Source organism: Argiope bruennichi, chromosome 9 (assembly GCF_947563725.1).
Source record: "Argiope bruennichi chromosome 9, qqArgBrue1.1, whole genome shotgun sequence".
NCBI classification, from domain to species: Eukaryota; Metazoa; Arthropoda; class Arachnida; order Araneae; family Araneidae; genus Argiope; species Argiope bruennichi.
The window spans coordinates 99,238,472-99,256,286 of record NC_079159.1 but is presented as its reverse complement, the minus strand read 5'-3'; the positions used below and the strand labels follow the sequence as shown (position 1 = coordinate 99,256,286).

General features: G+C 27.1%; 1 protein-coding gene across 6 annotated transcripts in view; it reads right to left on the bottom strand.

The window, feature by feature from the left end:
* Nucleotides 1-995: 995 nt before the first annotated feature.
* The window catches only part of LOC129983737 (ensconsin-like), an 86,247-nt gene continuing 69,427 nt past the window's right edge, over nt 996-17,815 (bottom strand). For 4 of the 6 annotated variants that reach the window (XM_056093342.1, XM_056093341.1, XM_056093346.1 and 1 more), the window contains 10 exons: nt 16,473-16,709; nt 14,149-14,736; nt 11,584-11,805; nt 10,825-10,994; nt 9,041-9,852; nt 7,601-7,781; nt 6,770-6,883; nt 5,057-5,541; nt 3,383-3,630; nt 996-1,960 (listed from right to left, as the gene is read on the bottom strand). In XM_056093342.1, coding sequence (XP_055949317.1) covers nt 1,947-1,960; nt 3,383-3,630; nt 5,057-5,541; nt 6,770-6,883; nt 7,601-7,781; nt 9,041-9,852; nt 10,825-10,994; nt 11,584-11,805; nt 14,149-14,736; nt 16,473-16,709 — 3,071 coding nt within the window. In that variant the 3' untranslated portion in view covers nt 996-1,946. The remainder of the gene's footprint in view (nt 1,961-3,382; nt 3,631-5,056; nt 5,542-6,769; nt 6,884-7,600; nt 7,782-9,040; nt 9,853-10,824; nt 10,995-11,583; nt 11,806-14,148; nt 14,737-16,472; nt 16,710-17,815) is intronic. The other 2 variants (XM_056093345.1, XM_056093344.1) reach the window with 2 other exon arrangements.

Genomic DNA, 17,815 nt, shown 5'->3' with positions numbered 1-17,815 from the left:
ATTTTTCCTTTAAAAATATGTATAAAATCAAAAACTAAAAAAATTTAGACATTATAATAGTAAATTTGGGGGGGGGGGAAATTAATTGAAATTTATTGACCATTAATTATTAAAAACGTTAACATTTCCATTATCTTTCCTTAAAAATGTAATTAGAATTTTGACAAATACTTTTGTAGTGAGCACTTAATATGGGAAAATAACTGGCAAATATGGTGGTTCTAAATCTAATACAGTACAGTATAATTATTTCTGCATGTGTCACAATTTAAAAAATAGTATCCATCCTTAAAACAATATCATGTTAAAATAATACAAATATTATAATACAGATTAAATCTGTATTTAAATAATACAGATTATAAAACCTGTTTTGAATATCAAAACAGCAGCGAGTCCTAAACATAAATGAATTAAACTAAATTATGCACCACTGTGATGACCAGAGATTTCTTTTGAAGATAATGTGCACTATACTGGAACAGTAAACAGATGACCAACTAACCAAGAGAAAATTTAAAAAGCAGTTTCGGAAGTCACCCTGTCTTCAAGATTTAATAATTATAAAAATATAAATATGGTAGTTTCCTGTAGAACAAGCAGCAATTTTTTTAATAAGAGTAATATTATAACAGGAGAAATAAAGTTTATTTACTTAAAAAACTTAATAATGTAATTGATTTTTGCATATCTTTATGAAGTTAAAACAAAATAGATATATATTTATAAAAGGTTTTTTAAAATGTTTGTCTAATAATGCGAGTCCACTATTTAGGTCAGAAGAAAGGCCCATAAATTTTGTATTATCTCTCTATTATTTCCATAAAAGTAACAACAAAAAATGTTTCTTTTATAAAAAGTACCTAGAAGATAAATATATACATCCATTTTAAAATCAAGATTTTCAATGCTTATTATTTCATTCTATATGCATATGTCTGTTGAATGAATAAGTTTCAAGTCAAAGAAAACCACAAAAATAAAAAGACATCCTATTAAATTAAAACTATTTTAATTTATACATACTTTAATGTACTTCATCAAAAATTAGTCTTTTAATCATTTCAACAATATATGTAATGCAAGAATGGCTGTCACAATTTTCAGCACAGGAAATATAGCATCAATGGTGAATGAATTTGAGTTAAAATTGTACTGGAGTCAATTAAAATCTTAAAACTTCAGGATGAAAATGAATAGGGTAAAATTCAACAGCAACAAATTTATTATATCGTATATCACAAAAAACATTTCAAACTTAAATTGAACCAAACATACAAGTACTTTTCAGTAAAGCAAGATGGAAACATATCACTTTAAAACAATACATACTTTTAATAAATAATTAAATATACAGAATGATATAAATAATATTACAAATAATTACTTTAATTTTACAAAATAGGTTATTATTACACTTAAAGTGTTATATAAAAAGCAAGAGATATTTTTAAGAATTCAATATATTTCATCAGACAGCACACACTCCAAACTAATATTCAGTTATGAAAGAAGAAAAAAATATATATATTGTCTATTGAATAAATTCAGCACTGTGTTTTATATTAAACCAAAATATGAAGATGATAAATTAGTGTATGTACTATAGATATAGATTAATAATTAGTGAATATCATAACAGCCAAACAGGTGTTTACTTTCTGTCAAAATACACATTCACTTTTTTTACAGAATGAAATCTCACTTTTTAAGCAACTTCCAAGACAACACTCAAGGGCAAACTCCATTTGCACAGTCCTTGAAGTCAAAGTTATTACTTGTAAATACACTTAGTTAAAGTGCTTACTTAGTAGAATTAATACAAGAAAATTAGATCTATACAATGGAGATGTACAAGCAGCCTTAAGAAGTACTTGGAAAAATTTCTATGAACAGCAAAACTGAAACATGGTGTACTCTTTCTGCTAGTTGTCCTTTTCATGAAGCTAAGAAAGAAGATCTGGGAAAAATAAACAAAAAGTAGGCTTAATATTGAACAAGTATCCTCTTTTTGGCTAGTGTTATATTAATCTATACAAATAAAAGTATAAAGAAACAGTTTGTATATTATAGAAATTCCAACAACTCAACAGATTTTCTTCATATATATTTTATAAAATTTTGCTAAAAAACACTATGAAGCATTAAGGTTTCTGTGAAAGTTTCATATAATTATTTAAATTATTATTTTTTTATTAATTAATAAATGTTTCTAAGCATAGTAAAAGATTGTTTTGTTGTTAGTTTTGCTGTTCCTAATTAATAGAAACATAATTTTTAAAAAATGGCCTTCAAGATTCTACTCACAATGTTCAATCAAATTTTTGTATCAATCTTTAAAAATTATTAATAGCTTATGTAAAAAAAGTTGCTAATAATAATCAATATAGTTGAATTTTTTGAAATGCTATGAGATTTCAAATAATTTGAAGCCACAATATTTTAATTAAAAATAAAGCTGTAGACAACAAGAGGAATTATTTTTATCTTAAGTAAGTGATCAACTAATATTACATAAAATATGACAAAGTTACTCTTCAGTAACAATGAAATTTTTTTTTATTTTTAAAAAACAACATCTCAAACATACACATTATTTTAATGGATACAAAAAATAATATATAACTACTATTCACCTTTCAATCAATATCATATTTAACTATTTTAATTCAATTTAGGTAATGACAATCTAAGATATTTGACGACATTAAAATATATGGCTGCAAATGTATATTAATTTACACATATAATCAAAGAAACTTTATAAAGAACATTTAAAAAGAAAAAATATATATATCTTTTAAAATAAATCTGTGTAGTTTTTTTTGGTAGGTGTATGTAAATAAAAAGCAGACATGTTTATTTCTCATTATCTTAATATAATTTTTTTAATAAAATTTAAATAGAACTATTTCAACTGAAAATGGTTTCTTTTCTCTACACATTACATCATCTCAATTTATTCAATACTTAATAGTATTTCATTATTATTTAAGCAGATAAAAAAGAGAGAAAAATATTTATTTAAGAAAGACTAAATTATTTAAATTATCTGGCCTTTCTCTTAATAATGGTAAAAAAAAAAAAAAAAATGTAAGGTATAATGTGAAATGACAACCATTAGACAATCTTTCGTGTATTGTGAAAAGTTTGTTAAAAGTATCTATGTAACCCCTGCATCACAGTAAAACAACACAGTGTTATTTCATCATATGAAGTTAAAAACATGAATAAAATATTTTGCTACTAATTTTAGATAAATGAACTTAAACCCAAATGATCTGCATATTATAACAGATGTTGGCAAACTTTTCAAAAATGGCTTTAACATATTTTCATTATAGAAATAAACATAGTGAAATAAAATTTTATCTAGACTTACCTGTAACTGATGTGTCTTGCTTTTTCTGTAAACTGTCTTCAAATCCCACAAAAGGATTTCCAGAATTAAATAAATTAGAGTTGACATCATCTACATTGATCAGGTAGTTTTCATTATTTACATTATTATCTAAGGAAGTAGGTTCTACATCAACAAGTTTGGTGAAATCTGCTGATTCAGACTTGTAACTCCGCTGTTGATTGCTTTGAATATCAATTAATAACCCCACATCAGCATTCTCTTCAGGACTGAAAAAATAAAAAGCAATATTTAGTTACAAAACTGAAAAATCTGGCAAGTCTTATGCTTATATGCAAAGATTCTATCTTATTCATAAGAGCAACTTATTTTTACTATTTTTAAGAACAAATATTGATATAAAAATATTGTTAAATAAATGTCAAGTAAATTCATATAATACAAATATAAAAGGGAATTTTTCATATAAAAATACTTTATAAAAGAGATTTTTTTTCTATTATAAATCTAAATTCTTGCAATTTACACACACATATATATACCTATATGCACAATTTTTTATAGATGCACTTTGTTTGTTGCTGTTTTACTTATTTCATTCGATGAGTAAAATTTAGAAACAAGAATGGTCTAGTTTGGAACTATAAAAAAATGTTTTTGGAATGGACCTTATAACAGTTCATTGGGCCAGCATTCAGGACTTAAATGCTAAATGTATTCTTTCAATTTAACATTTTAAAAAAAAATTTTAGTCTGAAGGCTGAAAATTTTCATTTCGGCTCTCAATCTTGAATAATAAAAAATGACTGAGATCGGAAAAAAAAAACAAAAAATCTTCAATGAAAGTGAATGAATTTTATGATAGCAATTGAAATTTTTCATTTCCAGATTCAGTAGACATTGGGATAACACTATACACCAAAAACCTAAGGACATTTGATTCAAGACCAAACTGAGAGCACAACAGGATTATATGAATGGTAGATCTATGGTATTAGGACACATATTGCAAAGTTAAACCCTTGGGACTCAAAACCATTCACATTCAAGAAGCACATAATTTTTATTCTGCACTGATGAATGGTCACCTCACCAAACAGTCTATAAATAATTAAATGGTTATAATTAGGAAAATAAAGTTTGGCTATTAGCAAGTCTGCTACCAGTATTATCAGGATAGTTTGATATAATAAAGCAGAGGAAAGTCTCACCAGGCAATTAAGTGGGTATAATTAGGAAAAAAAGATATGGTTATAAGCAAAATTGCTATCAGTATTTATCAAGACTGACATAGTAAAAAGGGGGATACCATCTTTTCCAAAAATAAAAGGGCAATTAGATCAAAACTTGGTCAGCTTGAGGTAAAAAGGTACTCAATAAGAACATTCTCATCTGAGTAATGAGATTATTTCTCAAAAACATATATTTAATTTTAAAGTGAATATGAGATACATATTTAATTCTTAAGGCTGTAGTAGTAAAAGAAAAGAAAATGTTGAGAATCTGTCGGAGTTTCTTTGAGCAATTTAAAGACATATTTTAAGGGAAAGGGAGGGTGAATATTCACATCAACACAATCAAAGTTCAATCTTCTAATTATATTCCATGGAATTGTAAAGGCTAAAATTATATCATTATTTGCATCATAAATAAAATCTCAAAATTCAACGAATAAAAGAAACTCCATATACAAACCTAGTTGTACAACTCATTTCTTCATGGCTACTGTACCCATTAGTCTGTGGAGATTTATCTTCATTGGCACTCAGAGTTCTATTTGACAACAAGTCAAAGCTATTAGAAACACTAATTTTTGATGATTGCTCATCTGTCACAACCATAGTTCCATTGCTTTTAGCAATGTTTTCGGAATTAAGTATATCAGGCAAAGGGTTGTTGTTAGACACTTGCTTTGCCTCTGAAAATGATCTGGAGTTGAAACTGGAGATGTGGTTCCCAGAGGTACCATTGAGGGAAGTACTTTTGCTCAAGGAGAGGTCTTTGACCCCATTAGTGATGATGCTTGTCACTTTGGATACCTCAGAAGAACTGGAAGAATTAACACTAGGACTTTCTGCATTCTGTGCAGGTTTTAAAGAATTATCACTGGGTGGATTGCTTGGAGATTGTGCTGTTGTTGCTGCTCTGCCTCTAGTACGAGCCATGATTTGTTCAACACGCTGTAAAAAATAAATTAATTAAAAATATTAAAATAATTTATTATAACTTTATGGCAAAATATAAGATGCGAACTAAAGATTGAAGATTAAAATTGAATATAAACATAAGCTACTTATACTTAATTTAATCAAAATAAATTTTGATAACTTACAAAATATTTTACACAGAAATAACTTCATAATTTGAAAATTTTATGAACTAAATATTACAAAAATATCATTAAATTTTCAACTGCAAACGTAATTCAATATAATGATGTATCATTATGTTCTTAATGGTAAACATAACTCTTTGAAAAATCTTTTTAAACAAATTTAATGCTTATGCAAGATCAAATTTTACAACAAAACACTAAGACATATTTATAAAGTAAATTAATTTCTTAAACTAAATTAAATGCAGATTACCACAAAGATTGCCTACTGATTCATATAAAAATCAAAGTTCACAAAGAACTGTAAATATCTTAATACACTTTTCTCATATTTAATAATGATGTGTAATTTTTGTATCACTATTCCAAATCTTACATGCAAACAAACAAAAACAATATCAACCTTTACAGATAAAATATAAAATAATCTAACTTTCAACAATACCATAAACAATCTGCTATAATGCATTTTAAACGTCCCAAAGAAAATAATCTTCATTTTCAATAGATCATATTTATCATGATGAAAATCTTTCCTGATAATCATAATGAAGTAAGTTGTGACCAGATTTATTTTAGATTTTAAAGGCGATTCTAATAAGTAACGCATAAATATGTGTAATAATTTTTGTTGTAAAAAATAATTTTATATTCTAAAAATACTTATTTTCTAATTGCTTGAAGTTTAGCTTCAGTTGTGCAGGCAGTTACTTCCTTACAGTGTTTAAAACATGACATCAGCAAATTCCTTTCTAATGCTATATAAATTCAAAATACTTAACACACTTTTCTTTCTGCTTTCTACCTTTCTTGTCAGTATGTGGTGTTGTGCTCATTTTTACTTTAATAATAATAATAAAAAATCTGGATTATTTTTTAATTGGATTATTTTTTTTTAATTGTGAAGAATAAAAATTGTTAAAGAACTCTATGGCTACTTCTCCATAAATCAAAGAATGTTTCAAATTATATAAATTCAGTAAAATAAAGTTTTAAAAAATGTAAGACATTATGAAATCTCCATTATGCTTAAAATTGAGTGAAGCAATATGACAACTATCTTCATATATTACCCTCTTTCTTTCTGCTCTCTCCTCTTCTTCTTTTCTTAGCTTCTCCTGAAGCTCTAACCTTTGTCTCTCAGCCTCCTCGCGAGCTTTTCTTTCTTGTTCTTCTCTTTCTGCTTTCTAGAAACAGAAAATAATAATAATAGTAACAGAGATTTTTCTACGCTTTTTAGTCACTAACAAATTGAAACAAAAATAAAAATGGCTGTTTCTTAATTAGAAATATATTTTGGAAGTATAAGGTCAAAACAACAGTAAGATTTTTAAATCCATTTCCAACTATCACTAGTTATTTAAAATCAACAAATTTTAAAACTAGAAACAGAAGAAGCTAATGCTTTTCACATTAGCAATAGCAATAAATTTTCAAATAATACACAAATAAATTTAACCATGTGATTAAAAGAAGGAATGACGGATGCAATCATTTAGGTAATAAGAATTAACAAGAATACTGACAACATAATGGTTTCATCTAAATAATTTTGTACGAAAACAAATGAAGAAGTCATTAATAAATAAACAGATACTGCATTCAACTATAAAATTTCAATCACGAATAAACCATTCCATTTACAAATATTTAATATGCGAAGATTTTATGCTACATATCATTTTTTAAGCTTATCAAGAATTTTGCACATATACTGGAATGAAGTACATACTCAAACATAAATTAATAAGAATAAAATAATAACAGAAAAATAAACTGCTGATGTTGAAGTTAGTCATGAATTTAGTCATCTCCTAGTAATTCTAATTCTGGGAATAAAATTATTGTTGAACAATTTGTGAAGATAAGTATATTAGAGAGCATATTTTCATTTATTTCTTTACCTGTCGTGCTTCTTCCTCTTTCTTTTCTTGCTCTTCCTTTTCACGTCGTTTTTGCTCTTCAATGGCTTTGGCAAGTTTCTCTTGTTCTATTTGGCGATGCAACTCCGCTAATCGGATCTGTTCCTCTTCCATACGTCTCTGCTCTTCCTCCTCCAATCTTCTTTGTTCCTCCTCTTGTCTCCTGAATATTTATATGTTAGTACATATCACAAATTCTCACATTTTTATATGAGGTACTTCAAGTTTTTTTTAACTGTATATATTAATGCTTTAACTAAAGAATTATATTCCGAGATTTAAGCCAGATATGTTTAAAGATCAATAAATACTATAATAAAAGATAATATTCCCATAAATGAGTAATCTGATAACACAATTCCACTCTTAACTCTTATCAAGAAGGAATCAATAAAAAAATGCTCAAACAACATGGACTTAGAATACTTAATATGAAAATAGTTTTTTAGAACAAAAAGCATTAGAACATTTGAAGAACAAGGACATGGAATTGGGCATTTTGCACATTCAATATACATATACATATTTATATATATATTTTTAAAGGCTTATTCTCAAAGCACTGGTAACACATCTTTAATTCTTAATTTAGTGAACTATGCTTACTAGAACAATTGGAACTATTTTTTCTTTAGTTAAGTACCTTCAAATAAAAACAAATAAAAATAGGATTCAGCTAAATAGAGAATTTAGAAATACCAAGCACTAAGTTAACATTAAAAAATATCACACAATTAAAAGAATGCAAAATATAATAATAATTTTCTTTTACACAAAGCACAAATTAAAAGCCAAAATAATGCAGAAGAAAAAAATTTTACAATCAAGATATCTTACCAAAAAATATTTTCATTTAATGATGGTACTTAGTAGTGATAATGAAGAAAATGTTTAACAAAAATTAATATGTCACTTCTAAAGATAAATAATTTAATAAAGCAAACATTTAGGAAAATTGCCTCTTTTATGTAGATTGACCTTGTGTAAAATTGTACATAATCTATAATTTTGGTTTAAAGACCACACATTGAATCCTATCCACTTAGATTACTGCATTTTTACTAAATGAGTTCACATGCAAATAGATATATAGATACAATTCATTAAAAAAAAAACTCATGGATGTCTTAAACATAGAAATTAATCATAATTGCAGAGATAAAATGATTACAAAATGTTTAAAAAGAAAGTAAAAATAAAAGTGTCTATAATTTAAAGTATTCATCTTTACTGTATTTATATTTAAGTATAAAATTTTAGTCTAATGAATATAATATATTTCATTAAATTCTAGGATTATATTTAAGTTAACCTGAGAAAGAATTTATTTATTTACCACTGAAAATCAATGAAGACCGAAAGATTTTTAATGCAAATATTAATATTATTATCATTTGTCAGATTTAAAGATTAAATATTTACCTTATTTCTTCCAATCTTTGCCTTTCTAGTTCTGCTTCTCGTTCTGCCTGTTCTCGGGCTAATCTACGTTTTTCAGCAAGAGCAGCCTTTGCCTCTTCTTCTGAGGTTATCCGAGGCTTGGATGGCACAGGCATGTTTTCTGAAAAACTAGTCTGCATTTGAGATGGGATCTCTGATTTCACTTCTTTCTGCTGGGCCTGAGAGGGAATTTCAGCTTTCACTTCTTTCTGCTGAGCTACAGGAGGAGTTTCTGGTTTTGCTTCTTTTTGTTGAGTGAGAGGTGGGTTTTCTATTTGTTGAGTCTGAGATGGAATTTCTGTTTGTAGAGTTTGAGATGGACTTTCTGATTTCACATCTTTTTGTAGAGATTGAGTAGGAGTTTCTGATTCCAATTCTACTTGTTGAGCTTTGTTTGGAATGCTTTGAGATGCATTATCCTTATCCTCAGTAACTTCACTTTCATTATTTGTGACATTTATTGAAGCATTCTGTGACTCAGATAGAGAGGCAACTATGGATTCTTGTACATACCGATCAGATTCGGTTACTGATTGACTAAAAGTATCCATATCAGATCCCATTACAGCACTGATTTTGGAGTCATCAGAACTTACAAGCATCATATCTGAGTCTGTTGTAGGAGATGTGACAGCAGAGCCAGGTTTAGTATCAGTAACAGGCAAATCTTTTACTTCTGAAGTTTCAACCTTCTCTTGTTCTGCATTCTTTTCTGAACTTGCAAGAGATTTTTCATTCTTATCTATAGGTACTTTATTTTCATCAGTGGCAGGCTTGGTGGGAGGCTTTCCTCTCTATGAAATACAAGATCAGATTATATTTCAATCAATGAAAATAAATTTCTCCATAAAGAGTAATTCAGGAACTTGTCTATATTTATGAACCCTCCTCCATTTACTTAGCAATTTTCAGACTATGCCAAGATTGTCAAGCTTTCTAATACCTAATGCAATTATCTTGGTAATATAATTCAATTGCTTGGCAATTAAACCAGAGGCAATAAAAATATACAAGTACTGCAATCAGGCATTATAAAAATATAACAATAATTGGAAAATATTCTACTGAACTCGATTTTATGTTAATTGCAATATGTTTTTATATGATTTTTTTTTTCCCTGCTTCAACTACAATAATTAATACCAAAATCAACCATCAAACTTCAAACATGTTAGTTTTTATAGATGACATTATGAAAAAAACAAGTTAGTTTTTAAAAAATTTATTGAAATATTTTATAAAATCCAATGGTTAAAATAACCAGTGTGGATCAGGTATAGCCAAAACTCAAATGTTTTTTTTAATTGTTTTAGAACAAATATTCAAAGCATTAAGATATTAATTAACCAAAATTCTATGACTTTTTAAAAATTTCTTTTGTTTGTTACAATCATAACATTCAGAGATTTGTTAAGACAATAGTATTGTGATAGAATCTAAGATATTTGCAAACATTACTGCTTAAATGTTGCACAGACTATGAAATATTATTTATATTTACCAAATAAAAACACATGGGCTGATTTTAGTTTAGGGAAATCCCTACTAATTAAAAAAAATATTTCACAATATGAACATATGTGTGAACATCCTATAAATTCTAAATTATAAGAAATCATATCAAGTTCTTAATCCATAGTAAATTTCCACCCTTTTTTTTAATGGGATTAAATCATTTTTGAATACCAAATGGGAAAATTACTATACTTACACTGGTATTTCCTGTTAAATGAAAATGATTTGTCACAAATTTCTTAAAAAATTACCTTTCTTAAATTGTCTTTTATGGGCACAGGATGAGGTTTAGCCTTGGCAGCTACATCTACTGGTTTTGGAGGAGGAATTGGCTTTTTGGGAGCAGTTAAAGGTCTAGTGTTCTTTATCTCAGAGCTTTCTCTATTAGCACTCTTTGCTCTTTCTGGTTTTGGTGCAGATGCTGTAATGACAGAAAATAGTATTTGTATAGAAGACATTAAATGTTAAATTACTTACAGTGACATATATAAATTTCATTGTATTAAAAGCTATTCATCCTACTCAATTGATATTCGAAAATAAAAAATAGATTCTGATTATATAAAAAATTGAAAGAACTAAATAATTAGTCCTTGTGTAAAAATATAAGCAACTACAAATCATTCCTAATAAAGTTAAATAGGAGGATTATGTTTTTAAGTTTTCAAAACACTCATAATTTTGTTCTGATTACATTCAGATCCAAGCAATAAACATTATTGCATATAATGGACATATTTTTGGCAGAGTAGTGTGATAGTAATAAAAATGCCATTACAATTTTAATTGGCATAATACTATAAAAGAAACAAAGAAATCATTTAACCATGATGGGATAAAATTATATTCATAAAAAAGTACGAGCCTAAAACTTTCCCAAAGATTGTTACGAAAAAAAATAATACTTCCACTGGTATTGATATATAAACTTCAATATTCTAGAATAAGTGAAAAGTATATTATATTCTCTCTCCAAAAAAACAAAAGAAATACAAATACAAAAAGCATACTATTTCTTTCAGTTAATCTGGCTGGCCTTTCTGGTTCTTTTTTAGTATAATGGGCTGAAACTGAAGAACTGTCTACTATAGAACCATGTACACTGTAAGGCCTAGGTCTCCTGGGTGCTGGCCTGTGTCTCATATTCACTGCAGAACTAGAGGCAGTACTGAGTTCAGATGTTCCAGACATAGAACTCTGAGGTCTTGATGGGGAGCGAGAAGTATCTTTACCTATTTCAAATTGAAATAAATAATACAAAATATTAATTATTTTCCAAAATAATTTTAAAAGCACGAAGATAGATAAAACAATATAATAAAACAGTTCCAGAAATCATTCATATATATATATTTTTTAAAAAATCAAAGAAATAACAAATTATAAAAACTCAGGGAAATAAATAGGAAATAATTAATTAAAGCTTAATTTTGATATAAAATTTTATGTTCATAATTTACCAACATAATATAATCAAAATTAAAATAAAAATTAATAATTTTGATACACAATTTTAGAATCTACCATTTAAATCTTAAGATAATATCAAATCTTTCAGAATTATAATTCATTTAATATTTATTTCCCAAGCAAGCCAAATTAAATTGGATACCTATGGAAATACAGAATTCAAACTAAGATTTATATAAAACACAATTTTTGAAAAAAATTATTAAGGCAATTCCGATAATGCTAAAGTAACAATTTTCTATTTCACTATATATAACTGTAAATCAGTATTAATCAGTTGGAAACAGAATAGGAAATTTGCAAGCAATGCATTAATTTGCTCATTCAGAATGAAATAAATATGAATCACAAAAGGAATTATGTGTTCACATGTGTTCTCTATTTTTTTTTTCCCCTTTATATATTTTTAAGCACTTTTTTTTTTTTTTTTCTTTACTCTGGTTTACATTTGTTTTCCACTTTATTTGTTGTTATATTTTTATTTTTACTTGCTTATTATTCTCTCTCTATCCATATTATGTTTGTCTGTGCAATGATTTTTGAATTCTAAATTAATTCTAATATAATAATTAATAAAATAATTAATTTCCAATTTTTTATCTTAATTTAATCATATAAACTTCATTCTAAAATGGTCTCTTATTTCCTGATCCAATTCCACTTTTTATTTAATTCATTTTAATATGAGCTCTAAAAAACCGATGAATTCAGCAGATTCTCTCACTCTTAAGTCAAGAGATAAAAATTCTTAATGCTTATCACATTCTTTTAAAGATACCAATTCCAATCAAAATCTCACAGTTAAATGATCGAAAGAAAAAAATTCCTGTCTCTTTAGCTCTTGTGTCGCGATGTAGATTGACTCATCTTTTTGTACATAAATTATGCTTCCTGAAAAAAAAATTAAAGTTTCCTACATACACACACACACACACACACATATATATATATATATATATATATATATATATATATATATATATATATATATATATATATATATATATATATTGGAGGAATATTCTGTGAATTATTCTGAATCAATTAACATGAAGATAAAAAAATTCAATGATAATATTATTAAAAACCAAAACTTATTACACACATTTAAATACATATTTCATATTAAAGAGGGACAATATTCAAAATGAATGGTCAAAACTGAGCACAACCACAAAACCTACCTTAAAGCTGAATAACTTATGACTTTAAAATGATAGAAAGTAACTCACAGCAAAGGACACCACCACCAAAGGTTTGGGCATGTAACTAGTACATAATAGACAAAGTATTATTTAAGAACTACAAATAATTAAGAGCATGCAATTAAAATCCCAAAGATAAGTGAAACATGCAGGTTTAGTAGAAATATGAAAGAAGTCAAAAGAAATCATCAGTCACAAGATAAAGCATGCAGAAAACTTTAAATTCCTAATATAAAAGTTATAGAGAGACTATAGAAATAGAGTTAAAGAGAAAGTGACAGAGAAAGCTCAAAGGAAAACAGAAACTAATAACATAAAACTAACAAATGTGAGCACATATTAGTAAAATAAGCTGAAAGAACCATTTTCAAAAAGTATATCAATTATGAACTGAAAAATAAAATGATAACAATATTTTAATTAGATTAAATGTTTATATTCATATAGTAATATCATCTTTATTGCAAATTTTAAATATTATAAGAAAATAAAAATAAAAAAAGGCATTTAACAAAAATGATTTTACAATATAAATACATTCTGAAATAAAAAACAAAAAAAAAGGTTATAAAGCAAAAAATATAAAAAATATATTTAAAAATGACGGAATAGATATAAATTTTTGATACTTCTATAAGAGAAATAAATTTAAATACACTAAAGACAAGATACTATTTAATCAAAAAGAATTTTAAAAAATGATAAATTTATATATTAAGTTCTTGAAACTGTATGTTAGTAAAATTAGGTTACTTAAAACCAGAAGCCTCTCCAGCAAACATATTAATAAGTACACATAAAAATATCCAAAGTAAGCACATACAAAAAATAAAGAAAAATTTTAAATCTGAAAGCATTAAAAGCAACAAAATACAGGCACATAGCCATGCTCATGCATACCTGCTGGAGACAAATAATTTGAAGTCTGATAATTCTCAGCCTTATTCAAATTCCATGCAGACACAGTACGATTACCCGCAAGTGCTTCAGCTCGAAGGCGAGCAGCACGAGTGAGCCTGGGAGCCACAGCCAAATGCAACATGCTTTGAGCAGAACGCATTCCACTTTTAGGCATAGTTGGTGAGGGAGTAAGACCTCTGTTTTCTTTTTGAGGCGAATCTGCCAAATGAAGCATACTTCTAGTCATGCTACCCTTGGATGACATGGGAGTATGTGCCTTCTTACCAACTGTTGAAGAGTTGGCAAGATTGCACATACTTTTGCTCATGCTCGGAGATACTGTTCTGGGGCCCTCATTGGTAGTGGTGCCTGCAGCAAAGCTTCCGGGGTCGCGATATGTCCGTCGTGGCTGTGCCAGTTGGTCAAGGCGAGTCATACTCACAGCTCTCATATAGCTATTACCTCGTGGAGTGACATGTGGTGTAATACTGCGCTCTCTTGTCAGAGTTGGCATGATGTCTGTCCTCTTTCTTCCTCGGAAAGTTGATGATGACAATGATACCATACTGCGAGACATGCAATCTTCCCCTATAAATTATAAATAAGTTAGAGAGTAATTTCATGATTCAGAAATAAAGAATGACCAGAAATAAGTTTGAAATTCTGAAATGTTTTAACTTACATAAAGCAAGAAAACAACATATCAATCAATATTTAATTTATGTCTATAAACTTATTTAAAATATTCTCAAAATTTGTGGATTTAGGATAAATTTCACAATGTATTCCAATATCAATTGTATATATGAAAGTCCCCCAAAACCCATATACCACGAATGAATGAAAATTATACTAAATGCCTTGAAAAAAATAATAGGAACAAAAAAAATATTATTACACAAAAGGCAGTTTAATTTTGCTTATTTTATTATAAAGTTCCAGTTTAATTTCATTAATGCTACAATTTATAAACATAGCAAGGAAATATATAAGATTGCTGGATCTACAAATTACTCAAGACAAATAATTTTCAAACTTTCATTACTTTCATAAGAAGAAAACTAAATTCTTTTTCCTATTAGCAGAAAAAGGTAATCATGGTTGAACTAAGAGGCAATTTTAACTACATAATAAGACAGGATAAAAAAAATCTTTAATCAAACTTAAATAAAAAATGCTTCTAAAAACAAAGAAACATAAAATTAATTTTGTTAAAACTATATAAAATTCAAATTATTAAAAGAATCAGTCATCATTCATAAAATTAAAAATAATCTAAAATCTGAGAAGTATTCTAATTAGTCAACTACAATTAGAGGAATAAAATTATCAGAATTTGGCCGTGCAACAAACTTTATGATGAAAAATAAACATGCAAAAGTAAATAGATGACAGTTCAATGCTCTAACTACTCTACAGCATGCCACATACTTGCATAACAAAATACAAAAGCTTCTACTGCAGTTTCTAAAAATCTACTTCACAAAGTAAGAACATTATGACAATATTCATTCAATCGATTTTTGTCAATCAGATTAACAGGAAAAGATACATTACATACAATGAATCTTAAAGTTGTTTTAAATTGGAAATAAAATGCTTTTTGTGGAAAAGAAAATATTTTCATATTGAAATATGTTACTATAAATCATATACCAGACCTCTCTACTAAAGCATTAAGTTTTAAAACATTTCTATCTCGTCCTTCTCCAAACTTTTATTTCACATTTAACAAATCATTATACCTAATTAATTCACCACAGCTCTTGTAAAAAAAAAAAAAAAAAAAAAAAAGTCTGCTATTATGCATTAAACAAATAGTTCCATAAGCTGGATCTAAAATAACATTTTATCATTCAGTAATATTTATGGTTCATTAATACTTACTTTAACAAATAACCATACATATTTATAAATAAAATTGCATTAAAGTCTTGTGTTACTTACACATGTATAAATAAATTATTTTATAAATTGTTCTAATTTAACCACAATTTTATGTTATTTGCAGGGGTAAAGTAGCTGATTAATAAAGTAGATTAACCAATCCCAGACATAATTTAAAAATGCTTTAAATTAAATGATATTCGCATCTTCATTAGTTCAAATATTTAAAAAGTTACTTCTGAAGCATTTTTTTTTTTTCAGTCTTATTAGAATTTGGGATTTTTTTTTTTCTTCTTTTTGCAAAGCATTTACAGTAAGAAGCAAATTTAAGGACAATACATGCAAAGCTGGAAATTTGTTTTTGAGTTATAGAGGAAGTAAAATTGGCAAGCATTCCTTCACGGCACATGACGACAACCCACATATCCCTTACTCACCAACTAAAACCCCCGACCCTACCAGCCAGCCAGTGGATGGGCTATCAAAAAAATTAGGATGGCTTTGGACATTGCTATCCCACATCGAGAGGCAGGCTTTCATTTCATTGGAACTCTTATGCTGCATAGCGATTTGCTTAGATAGATAACTAACTCTGCTAGGCATCGGTGAAAGGCTTGATGATCGAAAGTAATCAGGTTGGTCGTTATGAAAGAAGTCATCATTTGAAACATTTTCTGTAAAATACAAAATTAAAAGACTGAAAACATAAACTAAAGATTTTGACAGGAAAGGAAGGTGGAACATAAGAAAATAATATATAATAGGTATGCAGAATAGCTCAAAAGTCATAACTTAAAGAAAGTATTATCCCAACAAATGCATTTAAGGGTTGCAAAAAAAAAAACGTTTGTTTTATTATTGTATGAAAAATATAATTATGTTAATTTTAGCTATATAATACAAACAAAAATATAAGTTTTCTTTCACAAGATTTAAATGTGGTGGAAGATAAAACTAAATCTGTATATGAGATCCTCAGAATAACGTTAGAAACACTAAAAAATAAAAAAAATAAAAGTCTTAAAAATCAGTAAAATTAAAAGCAAAATAAATCAATATAAAAATAAATAAAAATAAAAGCCTCAGATATTTATGAAGATTATTCTATAATCATAAAGAAAGATTGCCATTCTTAACATTAAAGAAAAATTATCTTAAGCATTATCCAAAACATTGCAAACCTTAAATGTACATTTGACAATTGATCACTGTTTTACTTTTACTTTACTTACTTTTGCACTATCTGCATACAAAATAAGTTAATTTGAAAAAAAATAATAGTAAAAGAAAAAAAATAGATACAACACAGGAAGCAAAATAAATAAATCATAATTAAATGATTTGGAAACCAAATTGGTTAGATTAATGACCAAAAAATTATCTTGCTATCTTAATCCCAGTGCTTTTGATGGAGTAGCTGTATGTTTTTCGAATAATTTCATTCAAAAATAATGGGTAGGAATTGGCTACTACTCCTAAGAAGCATTTGGACAAATTATTATATTTAAAGCAATTAAGCTGCATAATTTCAGTGCTTTATATAGTGAAAGAAACAAAACGATTGTTATCAGAATGTTGGAAAAACTAATAGGATACTATGTTCCAAAAAATGATATGATATTCTTGGCATGTATCATGTAAGAGTTTTTCTAGACAGTAAATGAAATGAAGCCACACTGGCAGGATATAAAAATAATATTCTTTTACATTTGATAGCATCATTTTATGTCAATTATCATTCAATTAAAACCAAATGATAGAAATAAAGTTCAATTAAAAC